At 40.7% G+C, this 26,072-nt stretch overlaps 1 protein-coding gene across 3 annotated transcripts in view; it reads left to right on the top strand.

Annotated features, from left to right (window-relative positions):
- Positions 1–20,335, top strand: part of tsc22d3 (TSC22 domain family, member 3) — a 33,173-nt gene extending 12,838 nt beyond the window's left edge. Inside the window, exons 1-3 of one of the 3 annotated variants that reach the window (XM_034883007.1) lie at positions 13,026–13,396; positions 18,002–18,053; positions 18,626–20,335. In XM_034883007.1, the coding sequence (XP_034738898.1) occupies positions 13,041–13,396; positions 18,002–18,053; positions 18,626–18,886 (669 nt within the window). In that variant the 5' untranslated portion in view covers positions 13,026–13,040 and the 3' untranslated portion in view covers positions 18,887–20,335. Of the gene's footprint in view, positions 1–13,025; positions 13,397–17,141; positions 17,460–18,001; positions 18,054–18,625 lie in introns of those variants that run through there. The other 2 variants (XM_034883009.1, XM_034883008.1) reach the window with 2 other exon arrangements.
- The last annotated feature ends 5,737 nt before the right edge of the window (positions 20,336–26,072 follow it).

Genomic DNA, 26,072 nt, shown 5'->3' with positions numbered 1-26,072 from the left:
ATGTGGATACTTCTGCAGTAAACCAGCGCCAAGAACGCGTGGGACTGTGGGAGGAATGTTGACGAATGCTGAAATGCTTTCCCTCCCTTTCTTCATGTATTCCACACAGGAATGCCATCCATGTCCCTGACACAAGTCTTTTAGAGGCCTGCAATGCACACAAATACCGATTTATTGATACAAGGTGTCATGTAAGAGGAAGTAGAGCCTGCACAGCTCTGACAGGGAGAGAGAAAAGAGAGAAACTGAGAAACTTGTGTAACACTCAAGATCACAACCTTTTAGTACTTGTGAGACGATGGTGTGGGAGTGAGCCGAGGTCAGGAGGTTGTCTTGCTGTAGAAGAGTTCGAGCTGAGCAGGACGGACTAAAGGTCAGAAGACCGGCTTTTAATTTGGAGCGCTATTTAAGTGGTGGTTTACGATTAATCCTTTTCCATGATGCTAAATTAGTAGCTTCCATCCGCAGGAGTTTAAAAGGAAATCATAATCATCTATGTGGTGCATGACTCTTCTCTGTCCTTCTCGTACACATTTTGATCTGTCCCTTCCACAAGTTTTAACTGATCCATCACCAAGGGTGGGGGGAAACAGTGCACATACAGAATCAGGCTGTTACACAACTTGGCTTTTTTTCTTTAAACGTTGTAAGGATTGTTGAGCCCCAATGTAAAGTTAAGACAGCTGATGTAGCTTATTTAGCATGTAGAGGATTTGAGGTAGCTAAAACTAAGAAACCGAGACAAATATATTAAAGCATACTCCAAAGGATGAATGGATCAGAATGCCCTTGCCGTCTCAACAGTACAGAATGCGTCTGAGGGTAAATCCTGTCACGTGTGGTTGATGAGGGTTGTCTTTAGTTTGGAGCGGTCAATAGGTGAATGTTCTGATACTCCAAGCATGAACACTCTGTAGGTTGACAGTCATTTCTGAGAGCTCCTCCCGATTTCAAGGCACAGTCCTGTTCTCACCAGAGGTTACATAACAAACAGACAGACGCAACAGTGGACATGTTGGCAAAACACAATGGCTGTCCTTCCATGCTTTTTCCAAGATTTTGTCAGTAGAATCATCACTTTGAATCAGAATGAATGTGCTGTTATCTGATCCATTTTCTGGTTTGAGTGAGTGGTTTGGTGTATTTGTTCATGGGCCTACTTCCTAGCCCTATGGAGGGAAAGGATGCTATTGTAGCTCAGTTTATCAGTCAAAATTGAGAGAAACACCCTGATAAAAACAAAGTCCCCTGCTGTTATTCTGTGACAGCCAGCAAGGGATGATTATAAAAGAATAAAAACAGAAAGACAAGAAGGAAACTTCCTCCTATTGAAATTCAAACATGCTTTTAGAAAGAGATATCAGATTGAGACAAGGCAGTACTTATTCCTGTGAGTGTAACACTATCTAGGCTACCTACCACATTGAACACAGCATCGCTAAGCGCTTCTCCTGGGGCCTGTCTTTTAGGTGAGTCTCTCGTTTGCCTTCTCAGGTTGGCATCTTAAATGGAATTAGCATATTATCAAAACAGTTGGAAACCAATGCAATGGTTCAGTTTGGATAGGCACACAGCAATTTGAATCCACATTTTTAGGTTTGTGATGTGAACAGAGCATCTCCAAATGCTATTACAATTATCTTGAATTCATAATTTTGTGACTGTCATGATTATTATATTTCGTATTTTAAAGTATTAGCGTGAACTATTCTTTGTTAAAAACAGATGCATGTTTTAAACATGATGTTAACGTTGCCTTGCAGTGATCAGTCTGAACAGCCACAGGCACCTGCTGTCACCAACACAATGAGACATGCACTGAGACAGATTAAAGACTTAGGTTAAGCTTATCTTCTCGACCCCATGATAAGAGGCTAACACGTTTTGCAGATGTCTGCACTATTACTGCTGCACAACATCCCCCTGAACAAGCTCTCAGATGTGTCATCGTCTAAACACAGGTGGGGCTTTCATTATCTGGCGTACTGTTGTTCAGCTTTTCTACAGTTAAAGTACAATAATGAACCATATTGTCTTGTGCATTCTTGCAATCAAATGAAATGTTGTACTTTCAAAATTTATGTTTAAACATGACAGCAGTGTATCTCTGAATTTGGCAGCATTTTCTTTTCTCACCGGAGCAAACGGACAAATACAATGTTGGGTAGAACTTATTGCTGTTGAATAAACCAAAAAAGCGACATTGCTGAAAGATAGTGTGTCATTTGAGCATTTATTTTAAGTCTGGTCTTAACCATATCAAGACTCTATTGCTCTTTCTGTTTTGCAAACACACAAGCGTGCCCCCCCCATATCTCAAGATAACCATGTTGTTTGACAGTTTACCTAAAGAACTGGGAGTACAGCCAGAGTGTCCTATCAGAGGAAACACTGCCTAACAACAGCTGTGAAAGCCCTCTCCTCCCCCCCCCTCTTTCTCCTCTCTCTCTTTCTTTCTCTTCCTCATTTTTGCATATTCCTGTTTTGGTGTTTGGTAGCTCTTTGCTTAGTCTTTGATACAAAGCAAGGGTCTGTCCTCAGGCTGCGGCGCGCAGACACAGTATCTGGTGAACCGAGAAAAGGCGACACAGTGGATTTTTGTTATTGTATCAGTCTGTGTATCTGACTGTTATTTATTCACACAGACAAGACAGCTTTGATAGAAGAGCTGATGGATGATCAAAATAACATAAATAACAAGAAACGTTATCCGTAATATTCTCTAGTTACACAACTACACAGTGTCCTTTTAGGTGAATGAAGGAAATATTGCCTCCAAATGTGGTTCGCTGTATCTTCATGTTAAGAACTTCCTTGACTTCCATGGGTGTGGTTGGTGGGTGGGTGTGTGACTGCCTGTACAGATTTAAGATGTTCTGTCCCTAAATGTTTTGTGTTTTTTTTAATCAATAATAAGATGGAAGGCCATGATCCTGTTGCATGACTGCATGCTCACTGCTCACTCTTTATGCGGGAACACAGCTCAGACACGGTACACTTGCAGAGAAAACACTAGCATCTTAATTCATTGTGCGCAAGACTGATATTGTTTCACTGTGACCCTTCCAACCCTGCATCCGTATGCAGCACAGTCGCGCACTCACTTGCCCGTCAGATGAACAGGCATGGCGCAACAGCAACACCTGGGCCAAAATTAGGTGAGAGTGTACCAGACAACATCTAGGAATTTGACGAGACAGGTTAGAGACGTGATAATTACGTTGAGTCAGTCTTAGGCTGTCCTAACGCATTCCAGTCAGATCAAACTTTCTGCTGAGAGACTGTGTGAAAGGACAGGAATAACAATAACTGTTAGACAAAGGAGGCGTGCAGTGCAGACAGAGAAGAAGAATAAGAGAACCCAAACAAATAAGCCAGGATGAGAGAGAGAGAGAGCAGGATGAACGACTGTGCACCAGGTGGCAGGCAAGATACAAAAGTGACACAGCCACATCAAGACACATTCCCATATTTGTTACTTTAATTAACAATATTTAAAAACGCAAGTGGCATTTACTGTTACTATTGCTATTATGATTTGTTGAGGGATGTCTATGTTGTAAAGGTTGGCAGCTACCTCGCTGGCGCCACACGGTGCTACTTCCTCTGCGGTCAGGCTCTAATTACAGTCTCAACAAGAAAACACACCATAGTCATTAGACTGGTGTGAAGAAAACAATCAGTCACATAGGCTGGAAAACAAAGATAATCACTTGCCCTTTTTGACTGTGTGCATGTACTTCATGTCTCTGTGTGTGTGTGTGTGTGGTGTGTGTGTGTGTGTGTGTGTGTGTGTGTGTGTGTGTGTGTGTGTGTGTGTGCGGATCAGGAGTTATCCAGTGGGTGTGGGAACCTGTGAAATACCCGATTTTGTTTCAGTTCTGCAAATCCTGAACTAGTTCCTCAAAATAGCTGGTACAGCTTTACTGACATGTTTCATTTACGATTCACAGGTTAATATTTTGTAGGAACAAAGAAGATTCTTAAAAAGGATTTTTTTTTTAAATCAGTTCTCTTCATGAGAATATATAAAGACGACAATAAATCTTATTGAAGCGATACACCAATACATATTTGTGTAACGTGGATCACATGAAATGTGGCGACATTTAAGTGTCTACTTACTTTAAATATGTTGTTACAACACAGTTGGCTGGACTGAATGATTGACAGATGTTTTTATTGCAGCAGATAATAAGTTACAATCTAGTTCTAACTGGTTCTGGCAAACACCCTGGCACACACCTGCTTTTGAGTGCAATCATTCTGCAACAACACGGCTAAGTTTGACGCATTTCTCCCATTTTATGATGCTCTGCAGAGTGCTCTTGTGTTATGGTGGGGTTGGAGCCAAACATTAGTATGCTGATCAGTGTCTAAATGCTTAACCTCTCCCAGTCTCTTCCTCTTTGATACGTTCTCTGGGTAGTTTTAATTGGTTTCCAGGAAACACAGTTGAATGCTTTGTACTCGTTTCTTCCTCACCATGCCGTGCCGCCACAAGGCCGAGTCACGACCAAGCTTGGTGGGAGTCTTGTCCCTAAATGCCTGAACTCTTTAGGTGTGAAGATAAGATGAAATCTCACTGGCTCCCAAACGCTGCTTACGTGGGCAAATCTGGCAAAACTCCAAAACAATCAAGATCTCTTGCGCACTCCTCTATGCCAATGAGCCAGATCTGATTAGAGATGTTATGTGCTCAACTTTCGTTTAAAAAAATCTCAAGCATAGAAATCCTCTTCTTCTTGTTCTTTTTGAAACAGCTGTTGATTGATTGATGCCCAACATTTTCAGAATTGAGTATGCTGTTTTCCCTCAATCTGAGCTCCTAGCAATGTTAATCTTTAAATCTCCAAAAACATCTTTTGTGTGGATTTAAGTGGATTTAATCCAGCGTAAAAAGAGCTCAATCCTACGAAAGGTGTCACACTGACAGAATTTCTTTATTTCAGCGTGTTAAGAATGTGAGCAGCCGCCTGCCAAGCACTGTAAATCTACACGTCAAGACAGAGACAAAAGCAGCGTGTATTTGTGCATCCTTGCTTGCACGCTTTTGTGTGTATGTGTGTGTGTAGGTCTGTGCTTTGTCTGCATACAACGCTGACCTCAAATTTGTGTGCACATCAAATGCATGTCCATTTCTGCGTGTGTCTGCGTGTCTTGTTGCAGGTTTGTCCTTTTTGCATGCATACATGGATATGAATCTCTCAGTGTTGTTCGTCCATGCTTGAATGCACACCTGAACTTGCATGGGAGTGTACCTGTTTGGTGCGTGCGTGCCGAACACACACATGAGAGTTCTGTGGTTTCATAAGTGAACTTTGGACCTCTCGGGTACATGGTGGAGGAGGCAAATTTTAGCCTACATTGTTTACCCAAGCCTTTATATAATGACTGGGATAGCAGATCATGTTTACTCTCTCTTCTCTGCAGCTTAGAGACCAGGAAAATCACATCTCAAAAAGACAATTTGTCTTATGTTCTCTGATCTACTCCAAGTTGTTGTGATTATTCAGCAGCTACAGCAAAACACACTTCCTTAGCTGAAACATTTGCATTTCTTATAAAGCAGCATGCTCAATGATCTGTGGCTGGGAAGTGTTTTCAAGGAGAATCACATTAGAAAAAGACAAGCTTTCCTCAAATATGACAGTCCCACAAAGTTGCCTAAATACCACAATGATGAAAGTGGCATCTCCTAACTTAGTGAATGCAACATTTTGTGATACTTATCAAAGTCAAAGTCAAAGTCAAAGTCTGCTTTATTGTCAATTTCTTCACATGTCAAAACATACAAAGAAATCGAAATTGCGTTTCCCTCTATCCCACGGTGACAAGACATTTATAACAAATTTGGTCCACAGACAAACATAACATTCAAGTAAACAACATAAAAAAGTAAAAATAAGACGATGTATACAATGAGGAAAATAAGAGCAGCGAAATTTGTGTTAAAAATGTGGAATTATGCATACTGTCGACAGTCTATGTAATGTGCAAAAAGACAGGCGGTAGCATAGTGGTGCTGGTTATGTAAGAGCAGCAGAAATGTGTTCTCAAGTGTTTTCAGGACAACAAAAAGTGTGCAAGTCTACAAGTTGAGTAGTGCAAGGCAAGGCAGCCATTTTGGGTCCAAAGTCCAGGATATTTATGTAACTGAGGGTAGAGGGGGGAGAGAGTTCAGCATCCTAACAGCCTGGTGGATGAAGCTAATTGTGAGTCTGGTGGTGCGGGAGCGCAGGCTTCTGTACCTCTTTCCAGAGGGCAGTTGATCAAACAAATTGTGAGCGGGGTGACTTGAATCACTCACAATTGTGGTGGCTTTACTGGGGTTGCGTATATGTTTATTGCATGCTTTTATTGTTTATGGGATGTAAGATGTTACCTCACAATGTATGTGTCAGATTTTCTGACTTCCAACAACAAGTCACCAAATATCCTAAAGTCAGGTTCCGATGTGTTCCCTTCTTATCGACCCTGCTGCATGTCTGCAAACGGAGCGTGGCCAAGAAGAAGAAAAAAAACAACAACCTTCAAATGACCAATCAGTAAGGCTTGCAAGACTTGCGTCTTTGTGTGAGAGGTAGCCTTTTGGGCCTTTTGAAGGCAGGATAGGCTGGGGTTCCTGTAAACTCCCAAACACCCTCTCAGCTCAGCACTGCACGTATCACTTTGTTCTCAGTTTATTTGGATCATGCACCAGCTTTTGATGTTGATCCTTCCCCTGGCTGACTCACATCCTGAAATAGTGCTCTTGTGTTACACTAGTCCTTCTGAACTGAAATCAGTCACAAGGAAAAACAAGAGAGTTGAACATTTTGAGGTCGGGAGAATGTTTTATGCCCTTCAAATAATAGGGACAACCTGAATCATGATCAGGCTACATATCTGTAACTGCTAGCCCATGTTAGCATCCTGTTTTCCTTGGCTAGTAGTAATAGATAATAGATGCTAAAGCTCCAATAACCAAATCAAACAAAATATGTTTATATTAAGGGTGTTCCATATAACTTAAATATAAAAAAACAGTCACTCAAATAATTGTAACAAAGACCCTGGGCCATTGGCATGATGCAGTCTACAAGTCAACAGCACAGCAGAGGGGAGACAAATAAATATAGCCATGTAGGCAGATAGAGATCTACTTTTATCACTTGCATTCATTCTTCGTAAAGTAAGTGCAGACATGTATGTGCAATATTATTTTATTACATCATAAGAAACATGATGTGATAATACTTTTGAACATGAATAATTGTATATTGTTGGTAAAGATCTAATTGTTTTCACACCAGTTAACATATTACCAGATGACATAGTGATGCTATGTTATAACATTATTTAACCATACATTACATACAGATTAGAACATTATCTACATCAGGGGTTAAACATAAAGATGGAGCATCCTCAAGCCTGCAATTAGTTCTATTACTTTTTTATAGTGCATTGCAATTAACAATATTATGTCCTACTTTCCAAAATTTAGTAGTGAAAGTTATTATGTAATATGTGTGTTTATAGCCCAAATATATTCGTTTTACAGTCTTTACAAGGGTGGCCGACATCTGGATACACATTTTAGTTGTTTTCCTGAAGGACATGTGGCTACCTTAATTGCACTTTCTAATGAACTTTTCCTGAAGCTTCCTTCTATTAAACTCTACCACACTTTCTCAGTAAAACGGGGTCTGCACATCTGGCCCTGCCCTCTTCCATCTTTGCCTGTCCTCTGTCGGTAGGGGATCCTCACCACGCAGACAGGCTGAGGAAACATAGCGTACATTCTGTTCTCTCACTCTTGGGCCCTCTTCTCTGTTTGCACGTGTTCCACACTTTACCTCTGTGGGACTGCACGGACCTATTGCCCTTGTAGTTTTTCAGACATCAGAGTTCAATGGTTTTAATTTGTGATGCTATTTGAAAGGGAGAATTATACGAGGTGCTGAATATGCATGAGATCCCTGGTGCAGCACTTGACAGCTGCACTTTGAGTTATATCTGGTTCCCCATTGAGAGAATGTAAAAAGTGTCCTGTGAATGGTTTTAATTCAACAACAGTAAGAGCTGGGATAATTTTATGTGCACTTCACACACGAACGCATTGTAGTTTGATGTCCAACTGCACCGATGCTATGTCTAAGGCAATCAATTCAAGTTTTCAATAGCGTTGCCCCAAGTAAAACACAAACATGGGTGGAGTGGGAGAAGTTGTTTGTGTCCTTTCTATTCTATGATCTATAGATCACGTGTAGCGTACAGTTTAATCAGGAAATCCTACAAATGTTTCCCTTTAAAAGTATTGCTTTTAGGGTGTTATGGTCCCCAGTATCTGTATACTACAATGTGGTACTATAGATAAAGTTGTCCTACATTCTGTATACCATAGGTAGATCAAATATTATTCTATCATCATGAGCAACTTGGCAGAAATGCAGCCTGATCACTGCTACCTTAAGTGACTTTACAAGGAAATAAGTAATAAAAGCCTATAATATTTTAGTTTTTCTGAAATAGACATATTTTTGTAGTTGGCAAGATTTCACCAGCATTATTCATCATAAGACTTAATCTTTAATCATATTATGAAGCTGAGGAGATGTGAGGAAGCCCAGGACAGATAGGGATTAACAGATGGCACAAAATGAAAATGTAACACATAAAGTTTTAGGATAAGTAGGAAAAAATACAATAAACATAAGTAAATTCTTCTTTTTTTCAAACATCGTTTTTGTATTTACAAAAAACATACAAACCCTATACTGGGTTCATATGTTTGCAGAGAAATCTGAAGACATTTTAAACATGAAGGAATATATGATGCTCATTTGTGGAGCTGTTTAAGCTGTAAAAGCACTTTTCTTCACCAGCAATGACCGCTAATGACTTGTATCAAATTATCCGTGGGAAATCAGTTGTTGTCCCACCGTCATCTCGCAGGTGACAAATGAATGGCTTTAATGCTCAGCGGAAGGGCCTGCTGGAGTCTGTGGGAACGATTCTGTGTTTGGATGACACTGACAGCGATAGTAAGCAGGGTGCCTATCGTCTAGTTAAATCCAGATTGTGCAGATAAGGCCAGACGTGCATGAGAATCCACGTATGCGAGCGTGTGGCGAACCGCACGCATCGACATACACACGGGTATGACAAAAACACATGCAAGCACACAAATACACATCAGGGGACAGTCCATCGTGGGACCAGCTCCCTCCAGTGTTGTCCCAGTTGCTGGTGACTTGGGTCACACAGCTGCAGGCTGAGCCGGACACACAGCTGGGAAAGGTTGAGGAAAGATGGAAGATGAAGAGAGGGGGAGTTTAAGAGGTAGAAATGAATTCATAGAAGGTAGTAATGTTAAAATAAGGTATACTTTAGAGAAAAAAAGAAAAAAAAGGTACTCAGGATTTTATATGGGCGCACGATCACCCTTTTATCTATTTAACTTGAACCAAAGACGAATGAATTAGGCAAATGACTTATTGTTGTAATAAAAATACTGTTACTTCTTGTCATCCCTCATTGTGTTTTTTCCCCTAAAAGATAATCTCAAATTCAGATTTTCAAAAGAATTTTCTCTGTCATTTGCCCCCTTTACTGTTTTGTGCTATAAAGCAATTAGGGGCAAGGGCTATAAAGATGCCCAGCCATCAATCAGCAGACCTATTTAATTATAGCACAGATGCTGCCGTATAAAGATGCTCAACCTTCGCTTAGGAGATGTATTTATATACAGGACAGATGCCACAAACCTTTTTAGTGACTCCGTTTTGCTCATGATGTACAAAAAGTCCCAAAAGTGTTTTTGTAATGACTTATTGATGTAAAAATTGTAGCACATTGAAGCTCAGATTACTCTGTTTGCAATGAAAAATAAAACCTGCCAACTGAGAGCTGATAGTGCGGTATAAGTTATATGTGAGAAGCAGCAGAGCAATGGGTTATACCGTATAACCCATTGCTCTGCCTCGGAGCGATTCTATGTGTATCAATCAACTTCACAGCACATACAGTAGATTTCCTTTCCCCAGTTCCATGACAGTCTTGTGATGGATTTTGGTGCAGTATGTAACCATTAGTGGGATGTCAGCATTCTGCGGCTGAAAGTGACTCAGATTAGGCATAGATACACACAACCACACCAACTATGACAGCTGAGGTACATAGTACACTGAAGTAACATAGGCAGATGAACATAGACAGATGGCAGTGAACTCTGTAACCTTTTGTTCTGGGACATGATCCAGCCAACAGTGTAAATACCACAGGTGCCATGCAAGGTGGCAGCTATTGACACTCAGTGTGTTTTGGATTCATGACTTTTGAATATTACTTTTCATGCTTTGTACTGCATGTAAGTAAATAGCAGACATGCAAACCCTGATTTGAATTCCCGAAACATACACTAATATGTATTTTCAATTAGAAACTCAAATAGGTTGTAGCGGTGTTTATCTAATTACACCAGACAGAAAAAAACAATGATCAATTCAACAGTTTTCTCATAAAAGTGTATGAAAGATAGGGGGACCCAAACAGAGTTAACAGGCTAAGACATAAATACTGTAATAACAGAGTCCAATGCTATTTAAAACTGTATGGCCAATTGTGTCCACAACCTCTGACCTTTTGTAGAGCATCCACAGAGCCATTAGTCAGACCACTAATTGCATCCTGAGAGTCTAATCCGTGGTTTTCCATGGCAGACAATCTTGTGTGTGTACACCTGTTTGCACTAAAAACACAGATGGGAATCCTATGGCCTATTGGCTAGAACATAGTGTTATTTCTTTTTAGGGGGATGTCAGGTCGGGGGGATAATTGTGGCCTGACAGGGGGATCACCATACTGTGATAGTCCCTGGACACACTCCTCTTGGTCCATGTCAGTATTTCACAGTAAATTTAACCAGGACGTTCGCTTCATTATAGCACAAGCTAAATCTTTACATTATGGCCTGAAGCTGTCTGCTGAATCACAGCCTGGTGCCAGATGCTGCCAAGTCCCCAAGCTTGTTAACTGCAATATACTGCACACAGCACCATTAGCTACAGTACTGTGTGCCCTGCTGTAAACTGCTATTAGTTTCAGTGAAGGCTACTGTGTATGCACTTATCACTTTGCACAAACTGAAATTAAGTAGAAATAAAGCAACAAAGTGGCCCTTTATGTTGTCTCGAGGAATCAAATCAAGGCAAGTGAGTCTTTTGTGTTGGTAACGAAGTTGATCATGTCACCCAGGCAGAAAGAACGAGATTGTCCATCAAGGGGCTAATGAATCATAGTTCCGCATAGATGCTGAAATGTACAAACACACACACACACACACACAAACACCTGCTCGTGGCGTCCTCTGGTTTTGTAGCAGCTGCCTTTAGGGATGTACAAGGGGGGGGGGGGGTTTGCTATGCTGTGTTTTCTGCAATGCAATTCTTAATTGAAGCCTTTTTGTGGCTAAGTACATCCTATTAAAAAGTTTCTCCTTTGTCTGTAACCAATATTTAGCCAAACTGCTTAACACAGCAGCGCAGACTCATAGTAAATGCTGCGTTCACAACATAGGCTACAGTTTTTAAACTTTTAAAGTGATACAGTATATAATCAGGTTTAATACATGGTTGTTTAGGCTGTTTATCACTGCTATCACGAAATGATTTGACAGCAAAAGTCACATTTATTTTTCTATTAACCCCTCATACTACTTTTCTTCAGAGATTCAGGGAAATAAATTACTGTGCTTTAACACAACATGATAACACGATTAAACGCCTTGTGAATCACTCTTGCTCTTTACCTGGATGTGTGTGTGTTTGTGTGTATGTGTGTGTGGCTTTTCATGTTTATATAGACAGTATTGGTCATATGTGTGAGAAGATAATTGTCTCGCCACATGTAATTACGTGGCGCCACTTGTGTGGCAGTAAAATAAAAAGAACAATCTCCCTGTGTTTTACAATACTGTAAAGAAACATCCAGTATCTACATTGTTACCCACTGGTTTCATTAGAGGGAAGGTTTCACCTAACTGCCATTTAGTTTGTTGCTTGTTGCATTCAGACGCAGCTGAACTGCTGTCCCCGGCAAATAACCCGGAGTAGTGAGTGAGTGTTAGAAACTGAAGTGAGTGAACCTGAAATTCCACTATAACTACAAAATATAAATTACATTTTGTTGACTTAAGAAGGTGTGTGGTACAATAATATTCACCCGACCAAATGATCTTCAACTATAGGCTTCAGCACATTGCTATTAATCTAACAATCTTCTTAATCTTCTTTTGACAACATGCAGAAACTGGTTTTATACGACTGTCTGTCAAACACCACACCTGCTATGCATCACAACACCGTGTTACCTGTCAAAACCTTTCACTTGCCAAAAAAAATGGGGAAAAAAATGCAGACAGAGGTTTGAGACATTAACAAATAACTGTCAAACTTGACAGCAGGTGCAATTATATATTCATGGCGAGAGTGGCTTACTTTTGCTGTTGCACCTTTACCGGTGGTCAAAGCTCTCCAAACATTACCAGATACATTACACGCCAAAAGAGGCTTTCTGAAACTGACAACAAGACTCAGCTTTAGAAGTTTTTAGGGAATTGTGAATGCTACACACGCAATCTGAAATATTAAATAAAATACCACTGAGCTAATTTATCTGCCTCAGCTTAGTTTTAAATTCTGTGAAGTGCAGCAGTTCCTCTGAAGTGCTCCAAAACCATTCCAAATAAGACACTATGTTGTGTGCTATTATTTGGCAGCCTTGAGAGTCCTGAAACATCTGGTGCCCGACAGGGTCATTAGATGTCAAACTAATTTTATTTTACATCATGGAACAATGACCCGAGGATTACCACTGATTGAATGAGGTATGGAGATAGGCCTGAAGATGGTTCAGGTACACTTAGAGAAAGATGTTTTGCTTTTTCTGCCTGAAAGAGGCGCTCCAGCAGTAAAGAGATGAAACAATTGGTGTCTTTTCATTGTGACTCTCGGGCATTGAGTTCCACTGGATTGGAGACGAGTGCCAGTCAGAGCATGGCACTCAAAGTTATGGCTGCATATCCAGAGGAATCGCCAGAACGCCAGTCAATTGTCTCTTTGTGCTTTGGGAACACAGTTGTTGAGAACAAACAACAGCAGAACCGGGAGCAAACAGTCAAAGGGCTCCTACTTTGTGAGTGGCCCCTTCATTTGGACGCCAAGATGGGACACTCTCAGGCGCGTCCCACTGTTGGGGCTATGCCACCCTCGCCCAGGACGGTGTGCGCCCTCCGCCTGGCCGAACCGTCCCACAGATTCTGCTGCCACTACCAGCACTTCAGTTACCCTGAGAGAGCTATGAGCTACTCGCCCCCTTACTCACCGAGTCTGTTCAAGAGGCCAGAACGGCGGTAAGTGGGGAACAGCAGAGGATAGTCAGAGAGTTTGTCTTGTGTGTGAGAGGATATCTGGCATGATGGTATGTCAGTGACAAATGTGCACATTAAAGACAGTTCAAGAGAAGATGGCTCGTGACGGCAGTGTGTCAGTGTCTAAACAATGTTGATTTTTAGATGCAGTGTTGTCCAAAACATGTCTTGGATTAAAATTCCCACATGTGGCAGTGTTGGAAACTGTTTTTCATATTGTTCAATCTTGCCAAATAGAGAGCAAAACAAGAACTGATGCTGAAACATCTTTTCTGTATCAGCTGTGTTTACTGAGATGTGCCACTTTAACACATCTTCTATTTCTCTGGCGTAAACTTTGATGATCATGAAGTTAAAAGTCATCTTTTGGATTTCCACTGATTGTCGGCCGCAGCTTTTACAGGAGGCAGAAAGTGATGTCACTTGTATCATGCTTGGATTCAAAGGGCAGAAATTGACAGCCTGTTAACTTCATTGAAAAACCTCGTGAGCAAGACCAAGGCCATGTACCTCGTTTCTATTGATGGCGGATTATAAGTGATAATAATGAATGCTTCTGGGTGTCCCAGTGTATGTGGAGTGTTCAGTATTCATTGGTTGTAACCGCTCGTGTTGCTCACACTGACAGCTTCCTCTGAGACAGCCCATGGCTGCAGCCTATGGCAGGGCTTTGTGTTCTCAGGCCACACTCTAATACACGCCATGCATTTCTAATTACAAAAATCCAGATGGGACACACACAGTAAAAAGAAGAGAAAGGCGTCCTTTGGATCAAAACGTGACATAAAACTGATACTTTATTTTCTCTGTGCATTTGACTAGCTGTGTTTTTTATTGGGCTGTATTGAGTTCATCTCGAATTGGTCAAAACCCAAAAATAACGCGTCTCAGCCTCACTCTTCTTCAGCAATTGGCTCTGATGAATCAGAATTATATAACAAGGTTGGCTCTTGCACAAGGGACATCTGATGGAGACTGTGGCTCATCGCCTAGCTGAAGAGTGACTCACTGGATATGGCGCATGCCAAACATGGTCAGGCACTAAAAGTTCCACAGCAATATGAAGGGCTTCATTTCTTGAGAAGGCAGCATTGGTCAATATCTGCAGTACATAAACTGTTAAGAAACGTGTCGATGCAATTTAAACTGGACATGCTTAAACTGTAATTTAACTGTAAATGTTTTTTCACTTGTTAAGATTTGTGTTGGAGCAGTTTTTATTAATGAATTAAGAGCATCCAGTTCACACTCTGTCAGCTTACTGCATGTGGCTCATTAGGTATTTTACTTGATCCGTGCAGGAAGGTTACCCACTGTCTGTTGTTTCTATCTGTGCATCTGAGGAGAGCTACAGGTAATCTGTGTTACTCTCCCCTCCTAAGTGAGACTATCACTGCGGGGAAAGGTAATTCACCAGCCCCTCATTGCCAGAGCCGGGCCTGAAATTAAACCTGGCAGCTGTACTGTCACAGCACAAAATCTGAGATGACAGCCACTATGGGCCCTAATGCCCAGTCAATGTGCTTTCTGCTTAGACTTGTCAGGCCTACCAAAAGTCAGCCTTTCCACTCTCCCCATTTTTTACATAACAGAATTCCTTTTTCTACAAAAAATGCTGCAGACCTTAGTGAAGGCTCTGGGTCATTTGGTATCATATGTAATTTACCTGAACAGTGCAACCTTTTAGGAAATTTGCATGGAAAACCAATTAATTTTCACACATTTTTACATATAGGCTTCTGTATATAAAATAAAAATGTGTCTTTAATGGGGTATGCATGAACCAAATTGAATGGCTACAATTGTTGGAAATAAGACCCACTCTGAAGAGAATCTAAATTCCAGCTGGTGATGTTCTTCAAGTTGTTAGTGCTGAAAAACAGACTCTCTAATAGAAATGTAATTGGATCAGAGTAGTGGATCAGAAAATTGTAACAGCAAAAATGAACATAATGTGACAGCTGAGAGGTGCTTAGCAATTACATTAAAGCTGTTAAAACCTGCATGAACGCCTCACTGAAAACAAAGTTTATTGTTCAATAGACCTGCCAGTACTCAATTGGAAATGCTGTGAAACGATAGATAATTAACAGGTGTTTTTTTCTCTGTTTCTTTTGTGGTCAGCTTCTACTAAAACTTGTTTATCACACTTTGCAGGATGCTCAGTAGGCTTAAAGTTGTGTCACATGTTGTGACATGCAAGTTCAAAAGACAAAGTGCAAGAGGTCATAGCCTACACCAGAGAGCAGTCTAACGGCAGGTTTAAGGCCAGACACATTCCTGTATGCCTCCCAATGAGTGGATAGTTATACTAAATATAGTCTAAGTGGTGGTGCACTACAATCTGTGTTCCCCTAAAATATCCCTTCCTGCTTTGTTGTTTAGTCCACACATTAGAAGGAACTACAGTGTGATCAAAATAAACAAAAAAACAAGTTGTAGCTATGCCATGGCATATGTGATCAGTATTAAAAACATAAATGAATGAGTTGATGGATGGATGAAGGACTGAAGTGACAATTCATCACTTCATTCTGAATGAAGTGAATGTTGTGACAAAGGGATGTAGATTGTCCGTTGAGAATTTCCCATGTGTTTTGCAAGAAGAGGAAAAACAACGTGGAGTTGATGATTTACGGAGGCATGTACGAAGAATTCCGTGGTGAACACTGTGTCCAAGAACAGAGCCTTTATATTGTCCCCTACGGGCCGGTGTACTTGACATTTTCACCACTAGAGACCGATAGAGTTCAGACATAGAATGAGTGGAAACTGACAAGGAGAGAGGTTGTTGCAGGACATCCAGCTGTAGCATGCAGCCTACTGCAAGAAACAACATGAAGAACAACATGGGATTGGGAAGAAACTGTTATTGCTGTCATTACACTGTAATACTAATTAAGGACAGTTGCGGACGTATTTACAAAAGTCTATCCTTATTTGGCAAATCAAGAACAAATCAAAACTAGAAAACATACTCTAAAACAGCCTTTTTTCGACTAACCTTGTTTTTATTTATTGCCGACAGGAGTGACTTATTTTTGTAGAACTTCTGTGGCATTTGTTTCAGTGGTTGCTATGATGTTGTGTCGGTTGCACCGTGTACTGATTTCATGATTTGGGTTTGTGGGTTAACTGCAGAAGCCAGTTGAATGGGAAAGGTTCAGAAGCAGGGCAGAAGAAGCAGGGCAATGCGGCATTCAAATGCTTCTGCAAAAACTCGTTTTTTCTAGTGTCCCTTTTGCAACCTAAAATTGATTATTTTTAATGCTCTTTGTTTTGTTTTCTAAAATATCTGGTTGTGAGGTGTATTTTGCACTTTGCTTTGCAGTATTACAATGACAAATGCATTGTTTTAATAATATACAATTATTGAAAACACTGAGATGTTTATGTCTTTGATGGATTATTTATGAGATCCATAAAAAAATAAATCTATCATACTATCAAGACACATGGAATACTTTAAAAGAGCCCATCTTAGAACTACATCACTTTTATATTTATGATCTGTAGTATGTGTGTCATGAAAAATGTAAATATCAAGTAATTAATTCTTTAAAATACAGTAGAGAGCCATGGTTGGAGCCTGATCATGGTTCAGTTCATAAATCCAGTTTTTCCAATGGTGCACAAAGGCACCATCAATGCTGACCCGCCACCTCATTTGACTGGTGCATGTATGCGTCAGATGACGTCAGGAGGCAAGTCACTTATATAGCAGCCGGTGGCAGAAATAGCATCAGACAGTCGCTTGTTTAAACGGCGAAGCTCATACATAGACACAGCATTGCGCTCAGCTAGCAACAGCGAGTTAGTGCATCGCTACGAGAGACGAAACAAATCCGGATATACAGTAAAGTGACCAACCATTCGCAAACGTGGCGAGAAGCGTAATCCAAACGAGTCTGGTACTCAACATGACCACGGAGATGTTCGGTAAAACACCCATGGAGGTGGCCGTCTACCAGTTGCATAACTTCTCAATCTCGTTTTTCTCCTCGTTACTCGGAGGAGACGTTGTATCAGTCAAACTTGACAACAGGTAAATATCCGACACAGTCGCCATATTTTAGAAATGCATTATTTCGAGAATAACAATCTTACTTACATTAGAGCACGAGCCTATTCTCATTCTGACGTTGCTGTACAGGCCTCCAGCTAACGTTAACGGTTCTATATTTTCATATAGCGGGTTTTATCAAATGCTCTCGTGTATAATATCTGAATACTTTGTAATTTCACATTGTCTCCAAATGCTCTCTGTCCAACTCCCTTTCTCGCTGCTGTTTATTTGGACTTTGAACATATATGTGCGTGGAGCTATGTATTCTATCAGTTCACTCACGCTATAGCCTAAATAAAAACATGACCATACTCTCAAAAAGCAACAAATACTTAAAATGACGGCAGAGTCAACAGCTTTTCCTTTCTCTTTTGCAAGCTTTCTGTTTCACTATCCGACACCAGCGTATTCATTAATCCGCAATATGTTTAATTGTTTTCCTAATAGTTTGGGGTTTGAGTTAAAGTTAAGTAAATTAAGTTTAACTGTTAGTAATGGGCTCTTTTCCTTGTCTTCTGCAGTGCCTCTGGTGCTAGCGTTGTGGCCATCGACAACAAGATTGAACAGGCGATGGTAAGCCGAGATGACAAACACCACACAGACATTATAATAGGTTGCACTATAAAGTGCATGCGTGTCTTTAACGATAAAAATCCACTTAATAGATTCCATTATGTCCTGAAGAAACTTTTGGACATCTGCATGCACAGTGGAAAACCTCCTATAAACCACTGACCTCGTCAAAATGTATTTTCCCAAATGCATCCTGCACCAAAGCAGCTCTCTGTTAATGTCCCAGTTATTTAAAGGCAGCATAGGCTACTGTATGCTTTTATTCTTGTGATAAAGTAGAAAACAAGTGCAGAAAAACATGGCAGGAATTACAAAATAAACAGACTTGACAACATTTTGGCAGCTTACAATTATTGAAAACACCAATAGTCTGTTGTAACATGTAGACTTCAGTGTAGAGCCATGGCAGTTAATGGACCAATGGGTGTAGGAGATGTACTCTGACAGCAAACACCATTGTTTTTTTGGCCAAACACCATTGTTTTTTTGGCACATGCATCAGCTGTGCAGTTCAACCTTAACATGTCTCTGGTTCTATAACTAAACGGATCCATCTGTTCTTTTGATGACAGGATCTTGTCAAGAACCACTTGATGTATGCGGTGCGTGAGGAGGTGGAGGTCCTCAAAGAGCAGATCAAAGAGCTGGCGGAGAAGAACAACCAGCTCGAGAGGGAGAACTACCTGCTGAAAAACCTGGCCAGTCCAGAGCAGCTGGAGAAGTTCCAGTCTCGCATCCCGACGGACATGCTGTTACCCCTGGACAATGTGAGCTCCCAGGTGACCCCAGACCAGCATCAGCCCTGCAGCCTTAGCACTGGCTCTGCTGTATAAGTGGCTCTGCCTTGGGGCGGGCAGAGCCACTGTTTCTTTACAGTAATGGACCTCCATTTGAACGTAAGCGTGACAAAAATCGCCGCCGCCAAGAGCCCTTCATAACAATGAAGGTGACGCATTGGGGCTATAAATGATCGATGGGACACAAAAGAACTGTTGACATTGATAAGCACAAAACAGAACTTAGGGCGCTCTGACTGGTACGGTGTCAGGCCCATCCTCTGATGCCGTCCAACTCTTTGTCTTAGTCTCTCTGTTTAGACCAAAGTGCTATGAATAGAGAGAAGGCTGGTTAGACACCAACGAGCGCTTGACTTCAGACTGCAAGGGGACTTTCCCTGCCCTTCCAACAAACACCCTTTGCTCCAGAGAGGGTGAGTGAGGAGATGTTGATTGGGCTGGCCCTGCAGCTGCTAACTTGGAAAGTGTTGGGGAGGGTGCTCCCCACTCATCCAGGGGAGACCCATCTGAGGTGGTCTTCGATGTCTCAACGAGAAAAGCCCCATCGTGTGGATTTTCTTGTATCTTGAGATCGGACAAATCCACAAGATACAAGTTCCCAGGACTCCCGGCCACATGATGAGGACTTTGCCTGTACCTATAACATATGTGTTCATGTACATTTAAGCATAACAAGAATAATCAACAGAATAAGCTAAGGCAACAGGTGGAGGTTAATGCAGTACAGCCTATTAGAGCTGGTGGGCTGCTGCAGTAGACTGATGAGTAAACTGTAATGATTCATAAAATGTAATCTCATATTGCCTGCTGTTGGGGCTTGCTGCTTATGGGGGGGGGGGGGGGGGGGGGGGGGGGGGGATTTATCCAGCTATGTCTTCTGGTTTTTTGTTTGCAATTATGAACAAAAATCAGTTGTTTGTAAAATAGGAGCACTGAGTGGTCCTTCAAGGTTTTTTTTTTTTTTTTTTAAATTCTTGGGACAGGCATTTCTGCACACCTTGTCTGCCTAGCTCTTCACAGTAAAGGATAACTACAATGTACATAAAGTTGAAACGTCCCGAAGTAAACAGTGGAGATGGTGAGCAAGCAGAGCCAGCAGTTGTGCAGATGCATTTCTGATTCTAGCAACGTCCTCCAGTATCTGTCTGTTTCTTTGCTCGGATGCCAAGTTGATAACGATGGCATGACAACAGTGCCTGTCCTTTAGTAAGAGAGGAACACATTTCCACACTGAGCTCTGTTGTTTTGTAGCTACCAAAGACTTTTTGCCGTTTTTGTTTGTTTTTTCTCACGACAACAGAAGCTGAGCAAACCAGGACCATGTGGAAAACTTCACAGGGAGAAGTCTTGTTTGTAGCTAGTGCAAAAGTTTTCATGTATTTTGTAAATGTAACGGTATTGTTGCTGTAAAGTATCCTCAAAGTTGTTCACTATGGCGTTTGGATACAACTGCACATTTGCAATAAACCTTATGTTTACATAATACTATATGTTGACATTGTCTTTTCTTCATTCGCTTAGGCCACATAGCATGTGTGGAAAAAAACAAAGATGTATGATTTGATATGTAATACCATTAGACGCCTGACAGTAAAGGTAAATTAATGATAATAACATTATGACAATACAGTATCTAATTTTTATGAATACTGATGCTAATGTTGGTAGGTAGTGGCAATTGAGACAATTATTCACTGAAACTCCAGTCACAGATAGATGAGGGGGCTGCAACAACACCCAGGAGGATTTAGGTTTGTGGTGCTTAAAGCAAAATTACTGAAATCTTCATTTTGAATTTCAGAATAAACGACATCCGCAAAACTGTCTTGAAAGTAGGAGCCACTCATTACAACATGTATAGGATGTTGATTTGTTCACCTCTGTGAACCTTGTTTACAAGATCAGTCTTGATGAGCAGCATGTGATTTACAAATGTTGCAGTGAGCCACGAGACTCATTTTAGACAAAGGTACTTCAAATTTAGCATGTTGGCTCCTCAGGTTTACGAGAGTCTTCCTTTGATACTTTTTAAGAGGTTTTCTTTTTCTCCCAAAGTCAAAAGCTGTGTGACCACTAATGGCAGTGAGGTAATAATTGCTGGCTGCCAGAGGACAGGAACCCACCTGGGTGAATAAACAGTTTGTTCTAGTTGCATTTCAGACAGATTGGCAGCCAGTCAGTTCTGCCTGTGTGTAACTCGATATGCTGCGGCATCCTTGGTGTGTAGACCAGGCCCACATCCATCTAGCGCTTAGAACAGAGACACAGCTCGGAGCCCAGAATCAAAACCACAGATCAAATAGCATGAAAGTAAACACAGTGTCTTCCCTATTGCTCACTGTTATCCATAAAACCGAGATACCTCCTGGTGTTAAGTGTCAAAACAACTGATTCTATGCGTGATCGATATGGCTGTTATGAAATACGTTCTGCATGGGATTAGTGACGTATTGACATTGACTTACTGTAGCAAAGAGGAGAAGGTCGGGTGTTTATTGACTCTTTTGCACAAGGTACAGTAGATAGTTAGTTTTCTTGCACAGATACCTGAACAACTTGTGCCTATAATTTAAAAAAGGGTCTGGTAGAGCCGAAAACGGCACTGCAGTTTATTCATACTTGCGTTAATGGCTAATGCAGCCTCAAACGCAGTGGAAAAATCTCATCTGGCTGCACAGCTAGTGTGTGTACATGCCACAGACGCTCACAGAAAGTCTGAAGACAACAGGGGCCTGGACTTGATGTACTATTTTGCTTTGACACTTATTCTGTCATTCTATTTTTGGAGTGGTTTAGGAACAGTGTGTTCAACAATCCCATTATTGCATGTGGCTTTTTTTATTTGAAGCGATATTTCAGTCACAATAGGAAAATAGACCATGTCAGAAATGCCTTTTTGTTTGTTCCCTTCAGTTGTCTTTGAAATACAAGTTTCAGTTTTTTTAAGATCAAATAGTCTTAAAGTCATATAGGTGTACAGGATTTGGTTGTATTATTCTTCCCTTATTATAACACATCTGTGTGGATGTAGGCACAAATATGAATGTAGCACTAAGTATGTCCTTTAAACTCATTGATCTCAGCCCTGGTTATAGGCTCACTACTCACTCAAGTCCAGTTAAATATTAAAAGGGTTGGAAGAGCCTTCGGTGTGGAATTAAACTCTAGATTGGAGCTTACTTGAAATCAGGCAAGGGAAGAGTTTGTGTTGGATTACTAGTGTTATGCAATCAGAAAAAAAAGAACATCTGCTTTGGACGGAAATTCAGGGGTTTTGCTGGGATAAGCAAGCTCTGCCTCAATGTGGTTGGGCTCGCATGCAGGGGAATCATTTGGTCTTACTGCTTTTCATGCAGACACACACAACAACTTGTGTGTCCTTTGAACGTTAGCATATCCATGATGTCAACATTAAAGTCAGAGCTGAATGAAACAAAACATCAGATTGGAGCTGTATGCCAGGCTGTAATGCAGTGTCATGCAAACCCACATTTCCTGTAGTGTGAACAAGGAGCCACTCAAGAGTTTCATTGGTGATGACAGATGGTCAAATAATACGAAAAAATTGCCTGATTTTGCTCTCTCACATAAGAAAGCTGTTTACCAGCTTAAGGGAAACAGCACTTTTCATTGAACTCTAAAGGCCAGAGTCAAAGAACAAAAAAAAAACAATGTGCCAAGTCCATGTAGGGGTTGGTTACAACCCGTCACAGCCAGATTTATTGATGTATTGCTGTCTGGTCATGACGGCGTATCAGTTACTGCTTCACGGTGTTCACTTCTTGCCTCTGCAACCTCAAATGTACAAAGTCCAACTACATAGACACAGATGTTGCGCAACAGAAAGATGCTACTCATGCCTTGAATCACGTATAATCAAATTAATCCTGGGCTAAGCCTTTGCATATCTGATGTAGCCGTGTGACCTTTTACACTTCAGTCTATTTTTGTCCACATTATGGGCCAAACAACAATAATCCTCAAAGCTGTCAACATTAGAAATGCGGTCAGTGTTGACATGTGTGGGTCCTTGGCTGAAAGATAGATGTAGAAAAGTGCTTGCTCTGCCTAGTTTTTACAAAACATAACGTCTCTCAGTCTCTCTCTGGTCCAAAAATAATTGCAGCACAAACCTTCGCAAAGCTCATCTCAAACCCATCATTCTCCCTGCCATATTTGCTGAAATGTCAGGAAATCAACTGTTAAAATACATTTGTTTTGGATTCAAAAGGTTGCTACCGATGAACATTTTAAGATGTCCTGTCTTGATCTTAAATCAATAGCATTGCTAATGTTATTCAGAGGATACACCTGATGAACCTTAAGACAATAACGGAGTCTTTGGGTTAAGTGTCTGGAGTTTATCATGCTCCTGGAACCAATGTATTGATTTAAAAAATGTGTAATACACCCGAGGTGTTGGAGAGCCTGACTTTAATGCAAGCTGTCGGTTTGATTTATTACATTGTCTAAGTCCTTGTCTGTCCAGTGATACAGTAAAACATAAACTATGATGCTTTTGTTCTGAAAAGTTCGTCGGTGATGAAAATGTTTTTTTTTCCTAAAACATTTAAACTCAAAATGTATTCTGTGGTATGATTTTACCGTGATCACATGAAAGAAAGTGTGTTTTATTTCTGTAAACCGATCATTAAAGATAGTGAAATTAAAACAGAACAGTGGTTTGGGGCTTGGCTATTGTGAGTGAGAAGCTCTTGTTTTCCTTCTCAATGGTGAAGGTGTTTGTATCCCAGCTGATCAAAGCCGCTTTGGGAATGCGGCCAGCTCAGGACATCTAATTCATAAAGACGAAAAGGTCAGCAGCCAATGGTTTCGGATTTACGGTGATACCCTGGTTCATGGCACCACTGCACAGCAAGAGCCCGCACATCATTTAAACCCCTGCTGACCTCACTACCATGTGACACATGCAGGGCCAAAGGGGAGACGGTTGCATAACGTGTACAATACTGAACATGTACATTTCTCAAGCTGTGCAACTTCATAATAGTGGGCAACAGTCACAAGATTGCCGGGAACAGGGCTTCAGGGTTTTCTATGTAGCTGTGATACAGTTTGGCATACAGCTCAAATCTAATGTTTGAAAAAACTTTAAAAATCAAAAGTGCAAAATTGTGCACTGGACATGTACACCGATCATTCAAGACTTGTTATAGCAATAAATCAAGTTCACTTAAAGTACAGAAGGGCTCCATTGTAGTTTTAAACACTATACTACAATGCAGTGCAGCTGTAATTCCAGAGATAGGCCGTTTCTTGATCTATTTTTTAACATCTTGTATATGCGACACAAGCAATAACAATCCAAGTGAACAAAGTAACAAATAAAAGATGTTCAGGTTTTTTTGTGGCTATACCTAAAGAAAAGGGTGGTTGCTTAACATTTAGACAGTGTTGGATTTATGGAACAGTCTTCTGCAGCATGTTTATACTACCTTCTGTCACAAAAGTTATTTGGTTTAGTTTTGGAGCCATTATGCAATTCTCCCTCCACCATTGTGGTCTGTTTGTGTGACTGTGCCCTCTGCATGGTAAACATCCCTTGTCCTCTGTAACAGTTTTGGCCCATGCAAAATGATTTGTCAGTGGGCGGCAGGAAGTTTAAGAGGTAAAGAGCAGGAAATGAACTCCAGACAACCTTGGGAATAAGTTTGTGTTTAGAGGGTTTCACTTTGGGCCAGTCGGACAGTACATGCACACTTAAAGAGATAAACAACAAACGGCTTTGTCAAATAATGCTATTAAATGTTGAAAAATATTTGTAACATGTGAAAAGTGACATACTGTACATCATGATCCCTGGGGTATACAGGCGTTTAATCTATTAAATACGACCACATCAATTGAGATATTTGCTACATTTTAATGTGCAGGATCATGAGCCAGTATGAGCTATTATTCCTTCTTGACATCAACACAATGTTCCCAAATCTAGGTTTAGTCTCGTTGTATTATGTGCTGCTGGGTGGAGTTGGTTGGGTGGCCACATAAGCAAGTCATGGCAGGACAAGGCACGCATCGATATAGGAAAACAGATGATGATAACAACCTTCACACTGTGGCTGTCCTACACATTCCTTTGTTGGGACATGCATGGCAGGGGAAAACACAAGCAATAAAAGAAACACAATGTCATGCAACACTAGCGGAGTAGCAGTTATTGCTGCAATGTGGCATATTTAAACAGCTGTTACAAGCACTATATCCAGTTTTTTACATTTTGGTTTGCATAAAGTTTATAAGACACAAATATAAGAAAAACAAATGAAACAAAAAACTTATGTTGGCCTTCTGCAAGTCTGTCAATTATTGTTTTCAAATGCAACTGGGCTCTTCGTGGAAGGCGCCTACATGATTTCATACTGGGAAGAGCACAGTAACTGTTACTGATAACGTGAACAATGGCACTGTAGTGCAAGTAGCTTGTAGGTCATGATGCTGTGGCAGAGAGCCAGCACGCACAATACCAGGATCCTAAAAGCAAAGCAGCCTAATGGAATTGATAGATTTACACCTGTGCTTTTCCCATGGTGACAAGTCGAAGTGTTGTCCGTGAAAAGGCCTGTTGTATTTTAAAACAACACATTTGGTAGCACAAACCACGTGTAACTCAGTTGAAACAGTTGCAATGCTACAAATGAAATGACAAAAATATATAGAGCAGTTCACACTGGCCTTTTATTATTTTGATTTGTCATACCAGGATAAGTACAGGTGTAACTAACACAGCTAACTATAGCTCAGGACTATTATGTGTCACATGCACAACACCAGGGCAGTAAATTACCAAAATGCAATTAAGTTGTTACAGATGTCATTAATTATACCTGTGCTTTCCTTGCTACAACATGTCTGCCATGGAAAATCAGTTTAGGTTGACAGAGGAGGATATTTGATGTTAAAATGGCAACCGTTCATTAAATACAGTACCATAAAAATGTCCAAACTTCTTTTATGCTACAGGACTCCTGCAACCTTCTATATGCATGACACTGAACAGAATAGACAGTGATATGATTTCCATTTGGTTTTTGGAATGTTTATTTTATGTCCAACTATGTGTTTTAAAAAAATACAATAAACCATTGTGAAATCTGAGACAGGTCGGAGTAGGAAAGTATTATTGCCCTTACTCTTGGTCACAGTCACACATTGTCTCTGTTGTTTGTAAAAACATCTGTGGACTTTGGTTAAACAATGA

This window comes from Etheostoma cragini, chromosome 10 (assembly GCF_013103735.1).
Source record: "Etheostoma cragini isolate CJK2018 chromosome 10, CSU_Ecrag_1.0, whole genome shotgun sequence".
Taxonomy (NCBI): Eukaryota; Metazoa; Chordata; class Actinopteri; order Perciformes; family Percidae; genus Etheostoma; species Etheostoma cragini.
Note: the sequence above shows the minus strand (reverse complement) of the source record. Positions and strands in the feature narration are given on the sequence as shown.